A 19,794-nucleotide genomic window follows, 5' to 3' on the forward strand; every position below is an offset into this window, starting at 1 on the left:
ATTTATAATAGTATTATAAGAAGTATGTTTAAAAGTACTTTATAAATCCATTTTTTTTTAATAAAGAAAATATGATGAATCGCAAAGGATCATCTGAAATACTGTATCGGTTTTAAAAGAAAAAAATGGAAGTATATTTTTTCCTGCAATAATGAAAGAAAAGATATTAAACAATAAGCATCGTTGAATCATTGTGTTTCTGTTAGTTATTCAAAAAGTTATTTCTTGAAAATAACTACGAATTATGATTTTTCTTTACTTTTATTCCTTCTATTGATAGTATTTGTGACTGTGAAATATTTTAATTAATAGCTGACATGCACACATCCTGTAATTCACGATTTTTGTAAATTGCAGCAATTACAACGTTAGCATTAAATACAAATAAAGATTGAGTAAGTTTACGTAAACAGTTTTCTTCTGATTTTGATGGGACATGTGTTCTTGACTTATCTATTACATAACTTTGTTCGTTCAAACAGTTTCATTTTTCATTTTGTCATTTAATATTATAATGACAAAATAAACTTAACAAATCAATTTCTTTTTCATTTCGAAGCATGTATTTTCTCGTGAAAACTTCTCAATTTTACGATGGACAACAAATTTTATACTAAATACGGAGTAATATCGTGTAAAGTAAGCGGCAGATGTATATAATCGTATGTAATCCTATACTGTATTACATTTATTAATAATTTTACATGTAATCACGGAATATTGAATTATTTTTTTATGTACAAACATGTGTTTCTGACTGTGCAAATATGCATCACGTGAAAGAAACACCAAAACTTTACACACTACTACCGAGTCGTGGTAGTACATGTCAAACTCAAGGAAGCCTGGCTACTTTTCTACCGACGAAGGAAACAAAGTAATTCAGAGGGAACAAAAGTTCTCCCCACAACACTTAGGATGACTTCATGCCAGTCAATAAACCACAGTCTCGTCATCTGGGCGGTGTTTGTTGCTGTTTTGTTAACCCAACTTTGATCTTTCTTTTTTCTTTTCGTAAAAAGACAAACAGTATTTTCAACGATTACGAAATACTAAGTTCATTTCATGGTTTTCTCTATCCGTACACTTTTTCGCACGATTATTCTCCAATTCCCAAGGCGCGTTTAGTAATACCGCGCTAAGAGGATGTATCGTAGAACGTGATGCTTGTCTCCTAGACGATGCAAACACTATCGTGTTCGTTCTATAGTTACGCTGCTCTGTTGAATAGTCAATGTCGACCTGTAAGAAGTACGGTTTAATGCTGAAACTTAGGAGAGAAGGGATTGATAGGTGCAAGGTCATGCAAGCAATTTTTATGTTTCGTCAAACTAACGGAATGAATCAAATTAGTCAAAGGAAAAAAAATTTGAAAAATGTTTGTACGAAATTGAAATAAAAAAAAGGTATGAAGATGTCCGTTCCTTTACAAAATAACATTACTTTGTTAAATTAAAAAGAAAAAAAATACAAACTCTAACCCGAAACAGTAAAACTCTAATTATAAAAGAATTTGCATTGCATCGAATAAAAGAGAAACTAATGCTTCAGAACATATTCAATAAATTGATTGACTGAAAAGGGGACAAATATCCCGTTTGTCTATAAGTGATTTAGAACCACTTTTAGAAATGAAATTGGTCAAAGTTGGAATTTTTGTATCAAAGGAGAAGGTATGTTTATCGACAATGGTAGATTAGAGAATTATTTTCTCGGGCTCCGACGGCGACGACCGTCCCTGTTGTTTCTTTCGGCGCGTCTCATTTCTTCTAATCTGCGGGCATGTTCTGCCATATGTTGTCTTCTCATTTCTTCTTTCACGACTATCTACAAATATAATAAACTTTTAGATGTGATGGCTTAAGTGAATCAATGATAATGCATAATAAATACGAAATAAAACTTAACCTAAACTATGTTTGTAAACAATAGTAAGCAATTGATTCCTACATTTATTACACAGAATAACTCACTTAAATGCGTCACTGTTCTATAAACTTTGTTTGTTTGTTATATCAGAAAATGACTGAAACAAAATTTGTATTTTATCAAGGTGGACACATAATGTAATAATTAGTTTATTGTCATTTTGTTACTGTATCGAAATATAAAAGTTACCTTACGTGTTTTTAATTGTAATGGACTATTTTACCTTGCAGTTGTGAAGAATATTGAACATTGAATAAACACTTACAAGAGTGTATGAGTAAAAAAATTCATAATTTTTTATACATAGTTATTCATAGTTTTTTGACGTACATATTATAATAATTTTTTATTCGGCATTCAACATTCCTTTCAACTGTGGAAATTATATTGTGTGCGGTCCCTTTACACCATACAACTTGTTTTCAGTCATTTTAATATAATGACCAATTTACAACGTAAGTAACATACTCGAATGAATTATCCTGTATGCACGATGTACCTGTTCGTTTGTAAGCGGTAACCAATATATGCACGGTGTTGCCTTTGTCTTTCTAAAGAGATCGTCTAAAAGTTTAGCCGGTGGTGGTTCGTCTTCTTTTTTTTTAAATTTACGAGCTGGAGCTGGAAGATGAGCCTCCACCGCAGGACTTCGACTCCTCTGTCGCCTCTTCTTATCGTGATCCTTCTTTTCACGTTCCTTCTCCTTCATGTGTTGCTGACCATCTTCTTTACCCAGATCCCATTCTCGGACTACCATCACCTGTTATTTTATAATCCTTTCTTCAATATATTGTTTTAATCAATTTTTAAATTTAACTACTTGTGCTCTATTTACCTATATATTTCATTTTATAATTCCATCATGTCGTTCTTCATATTCTCAAATATGTATCACAAAATATGATTGAAATTTGTACCTTTGTATTTGTTCTTTCCTCACGGTTCCAATCCTGTTGCCACGAATCGGATGGTACAAGCGGCTCAGTTTTTCTTGGAATCGACTGATCTTTTGATAATTCTCGCGCCAATTCCATATCATCTTTGGTTGCATACTCAACATGTAGCCTCTTCGGATTTGAAACAGGCCAGGATATACCATGTAACGCTTGTCTCGTTTCAAATGCCTGGTCCTCATTAGAATACTAAAACAATTTTATTGAAATTATAATTACTATAATGTCGGTATGGAGTTATATCTTTAAAGATTCTCAAATTTTCAAATTTAGAAATTTTTAATTTTACATTTAAAAATTAAAAAATTTTAAATATATAGAAATTTGAAAATGTGAAGTATATACATACCTCTACAAAACATTTTGATTTAATTCTATCCATCCAAAATCCATTTTCGACGATTGTGCCAGTACGTGAAAGGAGCTCTTTAATTTGATTTAAAGTAAAAGGGCGAACCAAATTTTTAATCAACAGAATATTCGTCGGCTTTGTGGCAGGCGGACTTGGAGATTTCACATGTGGCGTTTCTTTGACAATTGATATTTTACGCCTAGTTGCTATAAACGATTCAAAAACACATATAAAATATGTCAATACAAACATCGTATGTGATACAATCACCTTAATAAAAAATAATACTATGATTACACATTTATGTACCTATATGATTATCTGTCTTTGTGTCGCCTTTCTTTGTTCCACCATTCTTTTGTACGAGAGCTTCGTCACCGGATTTATTATCATTTGCTCCTTCATTAGAATTATGCCATTTTTCAGTGACCCGATATCGATCTCTGTCCTCATCATCATCTTTTGAGAGGCGAACTTCGTTTATCGATAACGGTCTCGCACCTGGCACCAATGCCTAAAATATAAATATAATGTATCAATATTATATACCGAAAAATCAAATGCAGGAAATTGTTAAATTATGCAACGAAAAATGTCGACGTATTTGTAATTATAAAATTTTATAATCAAGAAAGAAAAGGACATGTTTTTTTATACGGAATAAATTTTGCAAGTTAGGATTGAATTACTTTAAGTGAATCCGTGGAAATTGAAAATGATGGTGCGGTATCGGTAGATAATGCAGTGCCCCACCGACGTTTCCTTGGAACACATTTTGAATCTTGTTCAATATTATCATGATTTTCCTGTAAAATATAAATTACTTTTATTTTACAAAACGTTTATCTATATGATTTTTATATCTTACCGTTTATTATTAATCATTCACTAATAATTGTATAAAAGCGTAACAAACCTTGTTCGAAATAGTGGTTTCATTATTTATATTTCCATCATTATCATCTCTTTTCACGTCATTCTTCTCTGTTAACATTCTTAAGGAGCTAAAACAAAATTTATAAAATTATAACAAATGAATAATCTATCAATTTATTACGGAATTATTAATTTTTGCTTACAATGATCTCTTCAAATTCACTTTTACAGGCTTATAAGTTATGGATTGTGCTGTAGCTGATACAGAATTATCATTTAAACTATCCAATTTTTGTTTATTTCCTTCATTATGTTCTATTTCCATGTTTGCATTATTTAACAAATTATTTCTTGCTTTTGGTGACTCAGAATGATCTTTTTGTTCATGTGAATCCTCTGTACTTATCTTTTCTTCTTGCATATAAGTATCAATTTCAAGATCTCTCTTAATAGGAGGTTCATCCTCCGAATCTGAATTAGTATCAGAATTGGACGAATCTCTATATTTGGTTATACGTTTCCTGCGACTGGCACTTTGTATTCTGCCGCTGGTTCTATTACTTTTAGTATGAACTTCGTCGTTCGATTCGGATGACGAATTGATTTCACGTGCTTTTGTTTTTTCATCATCGTCATCACTGCTTGTCTCTCTTTTAACATTTTCAATGCTAGTTTCTTTATTAAATGCTTCTGCTGACTTTTCACTGACATCTTCCACAGACTTTTCTTCCATTGGTGTAACAATTATCTCCTTGGATGAGCGATCATCATTTGTGTTAGGAGCCAACATGGTTGTGCTACTCAACTTAATGGGTTCACTATCAGCGTTTTCGTTGGAGATATTTGCCTCATTTGATTCACCTTGTTGATCTATGTTTGGTTTATCGTCAGACAAGTTGGCTGAAGTGGTTTCAGGCAGGATCTCCTTGCTATCACTTACCTCTTCGTTGGAGTCCTGACCTGGGTATGAAGAGGAGGGATCGTTCGGCTGTTCATCGCTGCTGAGCATTCTTGTACAAGAAGCCAGTTGCTTGTCTGCCGAGTCAGCCTCCTCTGCAACTCCCTCACCACTTTCCTGCCACTTGTTCGATTTTTTCCTGCTTAAAGAAGTATCAGATGATCCTTCTGACAGATTGAGTTGTCTACATAACTTCAGCTTCTGTATCTCTCCAGGTGATGCATCGGCTCTTGACACTTTCCAAACTGATCCATCAGTATTATCCTCTTCATTTTCTTGCACCTTGGTCTTACTATCCACCTCAGTAGTTAAAATTTGTTCGTTATGTTCTTCTATCGGTTCTAATTCTTTTTTTTGAGGTTGTACTGACTTCTTTTCTGTTTCCTTGCTACCAACGCTTTTTGATACTTTGTCATTATCTTTTTCTGGCGACACTGAAGGTGTCCGTTTTGCACGTCTACGTGTTGACTTTTTCACCGGCTTTTCAGCTTCCTTTTCTGGGGTTCCCATTTTTGCTTTGTTCCTTTCACTTTTACGTCTCATATCTAAAACATAAGAGATTATTTAAATATAAGTGAGTAAAGTCATGAGTTCTCAGTAGAAAAATATACAATTTTATTTCAATTTTAAACAATCCTTATTATTTAAATATATCTGTTTTTCTAACATCAAATTTTTGATTATATTGAAAAGTTAAGGCTGTAGATTCTTTAATAGTATATCATATTTCTTCAATTATTTTAACATTTTATTTAAACGATCTCTAATTCAATAATATATTATTTAATGTATAACATAAACCACATTCAACTCACGCAATACTCTTATAATACTCTAAATAGAATAAAGAATATATAAACACTTTTGGTATTTGAGCTTAAAATAAATAGAATACAACATATACCTTAGTTGTCTGTTTTATTTTACTATCTTAATTTTTTAACTATTTTCATATGAAACTTGTTCCTGTTTTATGTATGCCAGTTTCTTATAATAACATCAATGTACTTATTATACTTAAAAGATTCTTTATATATTACTTATGTCTATATTATGCATACAATGCTATGACAAACAAAAACATGAAAATATAAATGATAAAATGAAATTCATATTTCAAAACATATATACAAATCATGACTTTGAATTATAATTTATAAAAATTTTGATAATCGTATTTAATAATTTTAATATATACAATGTGTATAACATATTACAGATCTAAAGTGGAACAAATATTTAAGAAAATAATAGGCCAAATAATACCGCATTAGTTAGAAAAAAGTAAAAGATTAAAATAGCATACCTATCTGTATGCTCTATATTGTTTTAACGATCATTCCAATTGTTTGACTAATTACTGAGTAGTAACACGAATACATAACAACTACTTTAAACACGTATATTGAAGTTTTTCTACGTATACCGAATAATTAATAACATTAAGCAATAACTGACTGAAAATAATTGATTCAGATTATTACTTTGGATAAATATTTACTAAGAACTATGCAAAGCGTATCCAAGTGTGATTTGTGGTTACCCAAGAAACGCGCGGGCGTTTCACGATATATTTAACTCCATAAAGTTACTTACTTAATAAATGTGTTTTGTATGTTCGCTACAAGATTATCAAGTAAACTGCGTCTTCTGGAAACTTTATTAACACATAAATAATTTTATCAAAACGACGTTTTCAATGACGCTTCTAACAGTCAATCGGACCACCGTACTCCATTGAACACGAACATCTTACATCGTACCAGATAGGTAGACCCAGATTATAAAGTTATACACGTAGACTGTGTGTTCCGTAAGAAAAGTTGAAGCCAAGTTTGAAAAGAAAGGATGATAGTAATAGGTATGGTATCTCTTTCTAATACGGTAATTGGCAAGGGCAAGATAAGAACACAAATAAAACGCTAAGATAAAGCACCCACAATTTTAGTATATTATATACATGAAAAAACGATACTTCAAGTTCACAGGATAGAATTAATCAATATCGTTTTAAGAAAAATATTTGAATATTTAATTAAACCATGAGGTTAAATGTGCAGCAAAAAATGTTTACAAAATTAGGAACTATTAAAACAAATTTGTTTTATTCAGAAAACAATAGGAATATCATTTTCAATTACATTATTCAGTCAATACGTCCTGTTTCATTTGGCGTTATCCCCTTTCTTTGGAGTGTATGAGAGAGAGAGAGAGTACGCCTAACCATATATTTCTATCCTTTGAGTTTTAACTTTACTTTGCGCAATTTGGACAGATCTATAACCCTATATGCAGTTCTATGAAATTACATATAACGTATATAAAATTGTTTTTTCAAGTAAACAACGTTCTATAAAAACAAGATCTAAAGTTTGTTTATTCATTGAGCTCTGTTTTCATTTAAGTGTGAACTGTATGAGGGGAGCCGGCACGAAAAAGATAGAAGATATGCGGTAATCTATCTTAGTCTTCTTACCTGTGGTCTTACAACATATTGTAATGCATTATACCTCCTATGAATATACACTGTATATACGGACAGAGAGGGCAATAGGAAGAAGAAGAATATGTTCACTACATATCTTCCATTTCTTTTGAATCTTGATCTTGCTTTCTTTATTTCATTACACAGACGTTCACGCTGCAGTTATTCTATGGTCCTGAATATGATTATTTGTAAGAATAGAAAAAAAAAACGCCACAAACTGTTCTGCGTCCTTGTCTAATCGCGCATGCGCATTCTATTATCGATTAGCGTTGTGCGCGATATTTTAAAAATTTTTACACATGGAAATATATAAAAATTTTATAATTTTCGAACGTACATAGGATTCATAAATAATTATACAACATCTCTCATAGTATTTCTTACTGATTTATCTCTATTACATATTTTTGTAATATATAGATATAACAGAGTAAAATGGTTCATTGTATTATAAACAGAATGTATTTATGTAGAATGGAAAGATATTGGAAAAATAAACATCTCAACAATAGAGGATTAATATCAATTATATAATTAAAGAATTTAACATTGAATTATATACGTATAGATACATCTGTATATTATATTACATATAATAACTTATACAGTATGTATACAAAATATATAATAATATTAATGTTTAAAACACAGACTATTCCTAATACTATAGAAAAAATGTAAATCACGGTATTGTACCAAACTTGTCAAACAATCGGATAACGTTCCGTCGTGCAGTTATTAATTAAACTACCTACGTCATCAATCGAATACCATATATGAATGTGAAACTAAATATTATTCTGAACACAGAGCGCGTGTAATTTAGAATTTTAATTTATGTGCACCGTAAATCGTAAGTGTCTGATCATTTACACTATAATGCTTCAAAATTCTTTTAAACTTTCGTTATAGCGTCTAAAAATTATTTCGGCGTATCTTAATTATGTCTGTTTTGTATCATTATAATAGTAAAAATTGAAGTATATTTTTACGCAGATTTATATTTTAGAAATTTTGGAACTGTAATGAGTACCATTTAAAGCGATTATTCAAGGCTTCCTTTGATTAAGAAAAAGTGTATGGAGGGGAGACCCCACCACTTGCATTTGGTTTCAAAGATTGAACTTGTAAATTAAACAATTTCTAAGTTGAAAAGTTTGTTAGTTGTCAAATTATTAAATTTGTACTGAAATTTTTATTGTAACATGTCTTATGTAGCAAAACTACCACTTCACCAATGAACTATTATGAATTTCTTTAATTCAAATAGTTAACTGAAAATTAAATTGCTTCATGAGTAACTTTGTAAGACAATAATATGTAAGATATTAAAATTCTTTTATCATTCATTTGACGAATACTGATGTCATATACCACAACAATTGTATTAAAACAAGTAGCAAGGCTCCCTTCCCCTACATCGCTAATTTTCCTAAGGAAGACTATTCTTGCTATTATACATAAAGCTTGTATTGCAATTTTAATAGTAAATGTTTAAGCTATTGTGTCCTAAATCGTATATAAAGAAACTTGTGGTAACATGATTCATCAGTATGCAAAAGTTCATTAAGGCTTGATTGGGCCATTCGGAAAGCTCTCCTTGTAACTTCTGTGTGGAAATGATGTATCGGTGAATGTTTAAAACGCGTCGGCGGCGTTTCGTAGTCGTCAAGCAGTCGTCGCGCGAACTGTGTCCACGCAGGTTTCCCGTTACGTCCGTCGGTATCTAAGAGAATTTCAATAAGTTCCAGTGAATAAAATCGTACCTGAAAAATAATAACCATTGTTTTATATACATCTAAAAGTGAAAATCTATATTGTTACCCTAATCGGTCGTTCTGTTTAACTAAAACTTTGCAATTAGCGGTGAGTAACAAGACATTCATTTTGTTACTGTCATTTTATTATGTGTTATTCCTTTAATCGCGATATTATACACAAATTTGCAATTACTATATAAAAATGTAAAAGAATTTGTACAATAAAATTATGTTATAATTGTAACTAAACGAATTGCAACTTGAAATGTAAAATGAAAGTTCAAGTGATTTGTACAATATTACCTGTCTTTAGATACGAACGTTACACTAAATAAAATTATCTTATCTACTTGACTTATATTCAGGCGAAGACTTTTCTAATTGCGATGCGATTTTGATCTTATCTGATACACTCCAAATTACGTTTTCTCAGAATTTTTTTTTATAAAACTAAATTATTAACTGAGCTGAAAAATTTATAATTGATACTTGATGATTTTTATCGTCACAAGTTTATAATGTAAGAAATAAGTTTTCATTCAATCGCTTGAAAAAGAAGTTTTATTAAGATGAGGAGATCACGCTTTGATAATATTATCGTTCTTTATCAACACAAAAAATTAACTACCGTATAAGTACGAGTTAGTGCAGTTTGCAGCCGCTATTTTCCCGCGCAACATATCCGCGGAACAAATTAAATTAAATATTTTATTACTCGAATTATTTCAATTTTTAACGAAAATGCATCTTTGAAATGACACTTTCCTGTACCGTGATAAAAATGAAACTTATTTCTACCAAACAGGATGAGGTATTGATAACAAAACCGCGAGCATTAATCCCAGAGTTTCGCGAGAACTCACAATAACGTTTGTACGAAATACTAATAAAAATTACGTACACAATCGCTTTCTACTTTCTTAGAATGGTGTGTTCGTAGAAGGCATCATCGAAACGATAAAAGATATTGTACAAATTAGCTGGTTATCAAGGTTGGTTGTTATCACGATTTGCTCAAAACAATAAACCTTGAGTGTACGCTATTATTGAAATGCATCTTTTACGTAAGCAGAAGCATGAAATGATCGAGTCGCGTGGAGGATAATGTTTCGTAGTTTTTTAATTACGCTCTTCCGAAGGCCTAACACGAATACGCAGGTTCACGAACAACCAGATTATGTCATCGCTACTTCATTCGCGTGCTTGTAACCTATTTACATAAAAGTCTTGTGTCATTGCGCGGGAGAAAGGTAAATAATTTTAAGGCGTCAAAACGGCTGCGTTATAGTGTTCACAACTTTTCAATGAAACATTGATACAGGAAATATAACATAAAGTAATAATAAACATGTTAATTTGTTTGTATTTAACGCGTTAAGTAGAAACAGTTCTATTGTATAGTGAGACTACTTTGCTATTTTACATTATTACATTATTTTGTTTTTATTCATTAATTTTTGGATTAAAAATTGCATCTTTATCAAAAGCTAACGAATGACAACTTTTTAATCATTTACTTCAATAACCCTTTACCGTATTTGTCGTAATTTTTTGTTCTTTTTAATACAGTTCCAACACTTTTGAAAGAAAACCTGGTATTTACATAATTGAATTGAATACATGTTGACAAATGAGTTAATAAGTATTTGGATGATACGACGTTACCTCGTTCAAAATTGTTTATCTAAGATAAACGTTGTTTAACCTGTTAGAAATAATAAATTTTGTAAGAGATTTAAAGATTACATGTGCAAAGATAAATAAAATAAAAAATACTATTGCTCTAGATCCTGCTCGTAGATGCAATCACGATATTGTTACAAATATACAGCAATTCGTATCGAAAAAAGTAATTTAAATTAGGGCAAAAATTCTCTTTTTACCACTATACATAACCTAACTAAAAATAATTACGTTAAATAGTTGAAGTTTTATTTTTCTTTTAAATATCGTTAATACAAAATATTACAATTATGGATAGAATTATTCAAGTTAACATATTTGTGCGTTTGAAATAACGGTGATGCATTTCAGTTTGCATTCGCTAACATATTTAATTATGATTCCCAAAATTCATAGAAACAAAGACGGAATGCGGAAGGAAGGGCGTGGTTAGAATTATTTGATGCGACGTGTATTGAAGGCACACCCTCAATCTACTACCTACGCGTATGTGCTACCCACTTTTTCGTTTCACAGTAAATTCTCTTGCTTCACTGGTCCTCTTATTCTTCGTTATTATACAAAACCGTCTACAATACAAACCATCAATATGTTTTCGTATTAATTCGTAACTGGTAGATAGGTCCTATCAGACCATATTACTTACCTACTTTTAAATAAAATCACTGTAATCTGCAATACTATGTTTTTGGTTTTAATTACCTGTAATTATCTCAACATTTCTATGGGGTTCTATAGATTCTGCCATATTGTCCGCAATAAATTAATCACAGGGTAATCACATCATTTACGGGGTAATCATTACTAAACATATTTTGATTACACTGTTCAATTTCACTGAGATTGCGATTAGAAACATATTTCACTTTCTTCAGAAAATACGGTAGCACGTACGAAGATAATTGACAGGAAAGTGTGATGATCTCAGTTTTATGGGGTCGGGCAGTTTCACAAATTAGGAAACATAATTCCATCATTTTAATTAAACAATTGCCCACCGTCCTGATGCAGTGAATCAGACAGAAAGCATTCTGTAGTCACCATTTTAACTGCATTGATACGAATGACGATTAATATTACTTCGAACGTGCCATTCAATGTACCTTTTCAGGATACTTTCCGATATTATGCAGAAATAAAACTTTTAGACCATACCATAATTAACATAATTTACAATGACGTTGATAAATCGCAATAACATCATTTATATAGTACAATGACGTTGATAAACTTCTGAGCAAGTTACTAAATCGCAATTGGTTACTAAAACTTGTATGATAAACACAGGTATATTTAGGTGTACTATCCGACTTTTAGATGTATTTAGCTAACTGGACCTTACTCAAAAGTCATATTTAGTTGTGTCATTTTCGAAATATATGTACGATCAATAAATCATGGATATGAAATATAACAGCAATATCAATCTCTGTTCCCTTTCTCAGCAGCCGAATAATGCAGTGGATAGTAGTGTTGACCGGACGACAAATAGATAACTAGCAACACTTACTGTTGATAAGAAACGCCATCAAATTGAGCGGGAAGTTGAGAGTAAATTACGCTGGACTCGTGATCACTGAATTCTCACTTTTATAAGCCATGTGCAATAACAATAAAGGTAAATAGAATGCATGATATACATCATTTAAATACGAACCGTGCGCTGTTAGTGCTCATTAGACAATTAATAACACTTATCCTTAACTCGTCTAATTATTGCAATAATTCATTATTCATAACAGATATTCGTATCTAATAAAAGACTATGATATCTAAACATTAGACACAACATGTAACAGATGATGTGTTAAACTATAATACTATTCCTGATAGAAATTCCCATTACAGAATGCAACGGTAGGATATATTTGATAGATTTTATACAAGATTAATGAGAAAAGAAAAAAGATCTAATATTTTTTAAATAACACCGAATAAAGTAATTGACAATAAAACATTGTAGAGATATAAAGCAAGCAGTAAAGATTTTGAAAGCATATTGTGTTCTTTTGTTGATAAAAGTCTGTTTCACAGATATACTTTTTTGATGCAACAATTTTCTCTTTTGAAATTGTTTGAAAATGTAACTTTGAAATGTTGAATTACAGCAATACCAATATAATTTTTTTTATCAAATTATATTTTTATTACTGCCACTCTTGTTGCATATTTCGAGGTGAATTTAACGACGTGCATAACGAGGATTTCAACAATAATTAACTAATTATCTGTATGAATATTAGTATGAAATATGTATCAACTTTGATTGACGTCTTTTATTCATCGATGTGCGTTATGAAAAGTATTGTGTAGCACGTTTGTTTATTTTATTAAAAAGACAGTGCATTTGTCACGTATACAAGCATATTTTATCGCTTCTTACGAACTCGTTTGGTATTTCGCTGCAAAGCTTACAATTACTTACTGTAGGAAATATAAGTTTCACTCTGTTATAATAGCATTCTACAGTACTTCTAAATTTGTTGTATTTTAACCCTTCATTGCATTAGGTTACAAATATAAAAAACATAGAATTCTTATATTACGCTAACCATAAATAAACATCAAATTTCATAATTAACGAAATTATTGAAAATATTTATTATCGTTCGTAATTACAGTTTATTGTTGTCTTTCCAAAATAATACAAATTTGGAATACTATGTTGTTTTCTCTAAATAAACATTTACAATAAGAAACATTTGTTTGTCGTTATTTCCTTATTAATATAACCTGTAGAACTCGAAAGATACATTTTTTTCAAAATTAAAACAATTTTAATTGGGGGTTAATTTGACTTATTTTATCGCGTAACATCTGTTCTGAAAACACACAAAAGTTGTAGCATGAAAAAATTAAAATTGCCAGCAATAATTATATTTTTGTGATGCATTATAAATTTCTCTTTGCTTTTGCATTTTAAATAACCAGAGAGTAAACGTTAAGATATATACTAGTTAGATTACATGTAAAAAATCATTTCAAATAACAAAAGTGTATTTGAAAATACGAATACATATAAATAATAATCATATAAATTACAGTAATGAAATTAATTCTGATTTTAACATATAATTATGAAATAATTTTTGTAATATTAGTTATGGAATTTGATATAAAAAACTGTTCTAAAATATTTTCCCGATCTGTTGCTTAAACTTTGCAAAATACCAATTTTTGTGAAATAAATTTTATTTGTTAATTAGCCGCTTTTATATAAAATAGAATTTTGCTTGTACATATTGCAGCAATTAAAAAAGTTAAATAATTTATGAACGTATTAAATGACATCACCTGTAAATCGTTGAGGCGTCATCAAAATTTTTGTACGGATTACCAATGGAACACATGCCATAGATTCGCTATCGTTGACGAAGGATGTATGTCATCTGAAAAGTGACAAGACTGAATAAATTAAAATAAATATGCTTACGCTTCAATGCGTATTTGGATCATTAATATTCGGTAAACGTTTCTTGTAGAATTTTGCGCACTGAATTTGAGTCAGAAACCGTTCCCGCCAATATCTTTATATTTGAGAAATTCGATTTTGAAAAGAAGAATAGAAATTTAGAAGTTTGAAAATATTTTGCATTTAAATAGTGAAAGTTCTTCAGTTTTGATAGAAAACATTTGAATGTTTAGACAACAATTAAAATGATAATGACACTTGAAACATTAATTTTAGCGGATATTTCTTAATTTGTTTTCGAAGCTAAGGGTATAGGAAAGATTCTAATTACACCAGGGGAAGAGATATTTGTTCCATAGAAACTACGAGAAAAATATTGGTTTGCTTTCGTATAGATGCGATATATAAACGAAACAATTTAGTAAAGTACACGAAATAGGCGAATCGTAAATATGTATATGTATACTTGCGAGCACTACGTAGATTTCGCTAAAGGAAATAGCTCTCTATTCCCTACCCCTCGTTTATTTCTGATTGGTAAATTTTTGAATTCACAAGTGTTCGATAAAACTTAGAAGCCGATTTTCTTAAAAATATAGCCCCATGTGAACAAATTTTATTTTACACTTTCGCTTTATTTTTCCTTGTACAATTATTCTGTACACAATTATACCATCAGTTATGGACTACCTTGTACAGTAGAAAGAAATGGAATGACATTGGTGATTCAAGATATATAGTACTGAAGGTATGCAATTCAGAAAGGTACGAACGTAGCATATGAGATGTGGACGACACGTTATAGAATTTATATAACATAAACGTTAATATATATATTGATGTAATACAAAGCATTAAATTTTATTATTGTTCTTGATAATCATGAAATATTGTTTTTGAAAATCATTAACACTATTTAGATGGTAGTCGTCATTGCTTGATTTATCTAACACTGATTACAAATTAATAACAAAACAAATTATGAAATTTATTTGAAAATTATGTGTTAAACTTATGACTATAAATAAATAATTTGCTAACATAATTTCATTCATATCAAATAAATTCGTTACTTCTATTACAAGTGTTTTTAATTTATAACAACTAATACTGATTTGATGATAATATTATTTATATCTGCAACTTTCGATTTTAATTAATATACTATACAGCAAACAATGACAGGGATAGCCTTCATGTTGAATGTATTATTTACCTTTTTCGTAAAAAAGATATAAATATTAAAAATTAAATATTGCAAATTTTATTTCCTTATACTTTTGTATTTGTATTTCATTTGTATTTCATATTTTCTAGAAAATAAAAAAACAATTTCTCGACACAGACCAATTAAAATTACTACAATTGGTGATGGTACAGTAGGCAAAACATGCATGCTTATTACATATACAACAAATGAGTTTCCTTCAGAGTATGTACCTACTGTGTAAGTATATGTACTTTTATGCTTATATAGTAATAGAGTACAATGTTTGTAATCTCTTTTCTTTAGCTTTGATAACTATGCAGGAACAATATCTGTAGATGGACAAGAAATTGATATGACTTTATGGGATACTGCAGGTCAGGAAGATTATGAGAGAATTAGGCCTTTATCTTACCCAAATGTAAGTGAGATTTTTTATTTAATTATTTTCTTCTAATGCTTATAATGTCTTTCAATACATATGTAATTTCTAATAAAAATTTTAATTTTATCAATGTACAATTTAATTTTATTTTTAGACAGATTGTTTCTTGGTCTGCTTTTCAGTGAATACTCGTACTTCTTATGAAAATGTTTTACACAAATGGTATCCAGAAATTAAGCATCACTGTCCAAATACACCTGTAGTTCTTGTTGGCAAGTATTTTTAATGTAGTACTGTGTCGTTTGTTTAAATATTGTGGCAGGATACATTTTACAGTGCAAAATTTAAATCTATAGTTCCCATATTCAAAACTAGATATTAATATATATTGTTCAAAGAAATCTTATTTATTTAACTATAAGATCATGACTATACATTTCAAATTATATTGGTAAATATGATAAACAGTAATCTTAGTCAAAAATTTATATTGTACTGCTATTAGCAAGTGATATCAAATGCTGCAAAATTCGTTTTATGCTTGCACTTTTAAGGATCATATTTTTAGTAAGACAAAATCAAAGTCATTTATAAATTTACTGTACTTTTCATTTAGAATTTAAGTTATAACTTTTTAAATGTTATTAATAGGTACTAAAGGAGACCTGAGAAATGTAGAAAGTGTGGAAACGATAATGCTTAAAGACTGCAAAAAGATGAAAAAGAAAATAAAGGCTTATAAATATGTTGAATGTTCTGCTTTGAAACGTGAAAATCTGGAGGAAGTGTTTGTTGAAGCCATTAGAGCAGTACTGAAAAAACCATCAAATAAATTATGCTGCACATTTTAAAAAATAAGTCATAAAGCAATATTTATAATAAGTTATAGGAAGCAGTAATTTGTAATAATCTTAATATTTAAAAAAAAATTATCAATCCAAAGACTACAATTGTTCAGTATTTTTTTCAGATAAAAATAAAAAATGAAAGCATCCATATTTTACAAATATGTTAATGCTTTTAATGGAATTAAGTGAATGTTATTGTACATGTACAAGTATGTAGAGTAAATTAATAAAAAGAAATTTATTTCGTTTACACTAATTTATGCATTAAACTTTCTGTTTATGTTTCATTTTTTTTATTAAGAAAATTAGATACCCTGAAATAATAGTTAACAAAAATAATATATACTTTTTCACTGTTATATACTTTGAATAGCTTGTGATTAATAATTTTGTTAATTTATTTATTTAGTCTTAGTTATACTATATACATAATTATAAATGTTATTAACTCAAATTAATATTAATTTGAATTAATTATTCTTGAGTGATATTAATTAGATGCCATAATGAATTTTTTATACATACAAATTGCGTTACAAAATCTTAACGTCCAAATGCTCCATCCGAAATAGGTGTTACTTTCTGTTGTATTATTTTACCATAACCTCCTCTTCCACTATCAAAGTCTGATCTATATTCATCCCTTACCTATGATATAATAAAATTTAAAAATTAATGTAATTGTAATATACTGTAATCAATACTATCATTAAAAATAATCTAATATACTTGTCCTCCAGTTTTTCCTCTTCCATATTGTCTGCCTTCGATAAAACCAGCATCCCAATCTGTCCTGATTATTCTATCATCTAAACGCGTTCCATTAATATATCGCATACAGTTTTCAGCATCACTTCTTTGATAATACTCAACAAAACAAAAACCACAAGGAGTCTTCTTGTATTTGTCTAAACCCATTATAATTCTCCTAATATCACCACATTTGGAAAATAGTTCATATATTTGTTCTTCTGTAGTATAAAAAGACAGATTTCCAACATATAAGGTTGTAGAATTTCTTAACAACCTATCTTGTTCAGCCCTTGAACCCTAAAAACAACAAACTCTATAGTTATGAAAGAAATTTTATAATAGTAAAATATATTCAAAATTGTGATAATTGCAATAAAGATCATATAATGCCAAAGAGCTGTGTTATCGCGAATGATGGTACAAATATTATTTAAAACACTAAAAATGATATGGTTATATTACACGACTAACCTTAAAATGTTGATCACGATAAGAACTTAATTCAACAGAAGGTGAACTTGATGGATTGACCTTTATTGCTGCCATATCAGTTATTTCCACAAATATATATGAAACTGTTTCTTTTATTAACTTTATCAGAATTCAAAATGCTCAATTTAAACACTGCTACACATTTGTCACAATTTGTCATTATTACCTGTATACAACATATGAACATTGAACATACAATGCATATATAGCTTATTCAGCGAGAGAACATAGTTGTTTCGCATGTGGCGGTTTCACTCCTACGTTCATCGCCACTAGACGGCGCATAAGACTGACACTAGATTTTCTCGCAAGTACTAAACGGGACTTCCTATTCATACAAATAGTTCCTCTCCATTTCTTCCCCAAATCTCCAGTTTATTTCACTTTATTGCTCTTTTCTAAAAAGAGGACGTTTAAGTGGTTTTTATTTCATTTTGCCCATCCATACATTTCCGTGTCTAAGGCAAAAGGCCTGCTAAGATGCCACTACTGCTGAGTGCACTATCAGATACAAAAATCCTATTATCATCATATTATAACGCAAAAACAAGTTTGATTACAGATTCAAAGTTTGATAAAAGAACGAACAGTGAACGATTTTGTTTTTAAAATAAAATTAAATATGATCAAACGTTCACAAGTACAAGTAGAATTCTTTTTGATCGACAACTTTAACAACAGAACTCATATTAATCGATGACTCTGATGATCATCATAGAGCATAGACAAGAAAAAACACATCAAGAAAAAAAGAAACAATCTTTTAAAAGAACCGCCACAAATTCCGTTAACAGCGCCATCTAACAACAAACCACTGAACTATGATGAACACGTGTAAAGTACTGACCGGATACTGTCGGTAATTAATCGATTACACTTCAACGAAAATATACCATCAGACAAATTTCTGTCGTAGTTCCGCGCATCACTGATAGATGGCGCTGCGTCGAACCCGCATAAGGGGGCGTTCAGATTAGGCAAGTACCTATCAAAATAGCCTAATGTGAACGGCATTTAATACAGCGCAAGAAAGCAATCGTCCAATATATGTATTCATCACGTTTTCTCCCATACCTTACAGGTTTCTTCAACTTTTTAGAAGCAAATTAATTGCTACATTATCTTTATTCTCCCAACAGATTTCCATTATCTTTTCACAAGATCCTGAACTACAGCGCACACAAATATGTACATACTATTATGATAAATCCGAACTAGAATTAAGTGTTAATAATGTATTTATCTATTAATAAAATATATTAAGTCATTTTATGTACAAAACTGCTTGAAAATAAATATGAATAAAAACATGTATTTGCACACATACTTATTTATAAACCCCGACATTCCCATTCTCAGAAATTGCCCGAATTTTAAAAAATAAAATATAAAAAACAAATTGAGAATTTGTACCCGGAGAACATGCATTATGAGGAGGTATTTCTTGAGCTTTATGGAATCTTCGTAACGTCATATCAAGAATTCCTGGGCACAATTTTTGAAATTCCACCGACCGATTTTGCAAATTTGTATCAGGAGAACCTAAGATGCGAGGAGGTATCCTTCGTGCCAGTTCTTGGAATTTTGATGACGTCAAATTCCAAGAATTCCTGGGCGCGATTTTTGAAATTCCACCGACCAATTTCGAAAATTTGTATCAGGAGAACATAAGTTGCGAGGAGGTATCCTGCGTGCCAC

The 19,794-nt window shown here is 30.1% G+C and overlaps 3 protein-coding genes across 9 annotated transcripts; 1 reads left to right on the forward strand and 2 right to left on the reverse strand.

Annotated features, from left to right (window-relative positions):
- Positions 1-242: 242 nt before the first annotated feature.
- Positions 243-6,820, reverse strand: Acn (apoptotic chromatin condensation inducer acinus). Of its 3 annotated transcripts, none has more exons than XM_003700736.3 (9): positions 6,665-6,820; positions 4,314-5,613; positions 4,151-4,238; positions 3,924-4,040; positions 3,544-3,748; positions 3,232-3,440; positions 2,847-3,071; positions 2,429-2,689; positions 243-1,827 (listed from the first exon to the last, which is right to left on the reverse strand). In XM_003700736.3, the coding sequence occupies exons 2-9, from the start codon at positions 5,609-5,611 to the stop codon at positions 1,705-1,707; spliced, it is 2,526 nt and encodes an 841-aa protein (XP_003700784.2). In that variant the 5' UTR covers positions 5,612-5,613; positions 6,665-6,820; the 3' UTR covers positions 243-1,704. The 3 variants fall into 3 exon arrangements, with proteins under 3 accessions (XP_003700784.2, XP_076392758.1, XP_076392766.1); XM_076536643.1 differs by having other exon boundaries at positions 2,398-2,689; XM_076536651.1 differs by lacking the exon at positions 243-1,827 and adding an exon at positions 1,892-2,026.
- A 5,657-nt stretch (positions 6,821-12,477) lies between these two features.
- On the forward strand, positions 12,478-17,775 carry LOC100879029 (ras-like GTP-binding protein RhoL). Of its 2 annotated transcripts, none has more exons than XM_012279275.2 (5): positions 12,478-12,617; positions 15,729-15,858; positions 15,925-16,039; positions 16,158-16,275; positions 16,655-17,775. In XM_012279275.2, the coding sequence occupies exons 1-5, from the start codon at positions 12,599-12,601 to the stop codon at positions 16,852-16,854; spliced, it is 582 nt and encodes a 193-aa protein (XP_012134665.1). In that variant the 5' UTR covers positions 12,478-12,598; the 3' UTR covers positions 16,855-17,775. The 2 variants fall into 2 exon arrangements, with proteins under 2 accessions (XP_012134665.1, XP_076392799.1); XM_076536684.1 differs by having other exon boundaries at positions 15,729-15,843.
- On the reverse strand, positions 13,577-18,331 carry Cbp20 (cap binding protein 20). Of its 4 annotated transcripts, none has more exons than XR_001095022.2 (5): positions 18,076-18,331; positions 17,581-17,901; positions 17,377-17,499; positions 14,294-14,388; positions 13,577-13,816 (listed from the first exon to the last, which is right to left on the reverse strand). XR_001095022.2 is itself a non-coding variant. In XM_012279276.2 (4 exons), the coding sequence occupies exons 1-3, from the start codon at positions 18,148-18,150 to the stop codon at positions 17,395-17,397; spliced, it is 501 nt and encodes a 166-aa protein (XP_012134666.1). In that variant the 5' UTR covers positions 18,151-18,331; the 3' UTR covers positions 13,577-14,388; positions 17,377-17,394. The 4 variants fall into 4 exon arrangements, 2 of the variants coding, with proteins under 2 accessions (XP_012134666.1, XP_003700782.1); XR_013039739.1 differs by having other exon boundaries at positions 13,577-13,821; XM_012279276.2 differs by having other exon boundaries at positions 13,577-14,388.
- Positions 18,332-19,794: the final 1,463 nt, after the last annotated feature.

This window comes from Megachile rotundata, chromosome 1, assembly GCF_050947335.1.
Source record: "Megachile rotundata isolate GNS110a chromosome 1, iyMegRotu1, whole genome shotgun sequence".
NCBI lineage: Eukaryota > Metazoa > Arthropoda > Insecta > Hymenoptera > Megachilidae > Megachile > Megachile rotundata.

Excerpts from the sequence above, each read along its gene's own strand:
- Acn (XM_076536643.1), bottom strand. The coding sequence starts at position 5,611 with ATGAGACGTAAAAGTGAAAGGAACAAAGCAAAAATGGGAACCCCAGAA. Across the intron at positions 4,239-4,313 it reads GTGAATTTGAAGAGATCATT|CTCCTTAAGAATGTTAACAG; the intron begins GTAAGCAAAAAT and ends ATTTTGTTTTAG. Across the intron at positions 2,690-2,846 it reads AGGAAAGAACAAATACAAAG|GTGATGGTAGTCCGAGAATG; the intron begins GTACAAATTTCA and ends ATAAAATAACAG.
- LOC100879029 (XM_012279275.2), top strand. Across the intron at positions 16,040-16,157 it reads GGCCTTTATCTTACCCAAAT|ACAGATTGTTTCTTGGTCTG; the intron begins GTAAGTGAGATT and ends TTTTATTTTTAG. Across the intron at positions 16,276-16,654 it reads TACACCTGTAGTTCTTGTTG|GTACTAAAGGAGACCTGAGA; the intron begins GCAAGTATTTTT and ends TGTTATTAATAG.
- Cbp20 (XM_012279276.2), bottom strand. The coding sequence starts at position 18,150 with ATGGCAGCAATAAAGGTCAATCCATCAAGTTCACCTTCTGTTGAATTA. Across the intron at positions 17,902-18,075 it reads ATCGTGATCAACATTTTAAG|GGTTCAAGGGCTGAACAAGA; the intron begins GTTAGTCGTGTA and ends TGTTGTTTTTAG. Across the intron at positions 17,500-17,580 it reads GAGGAAAAACTGGAGGACAA|GTAAGGGATGAATATAGATC; the intron begins GTATATTAGATT and ends ATTATATCATAG.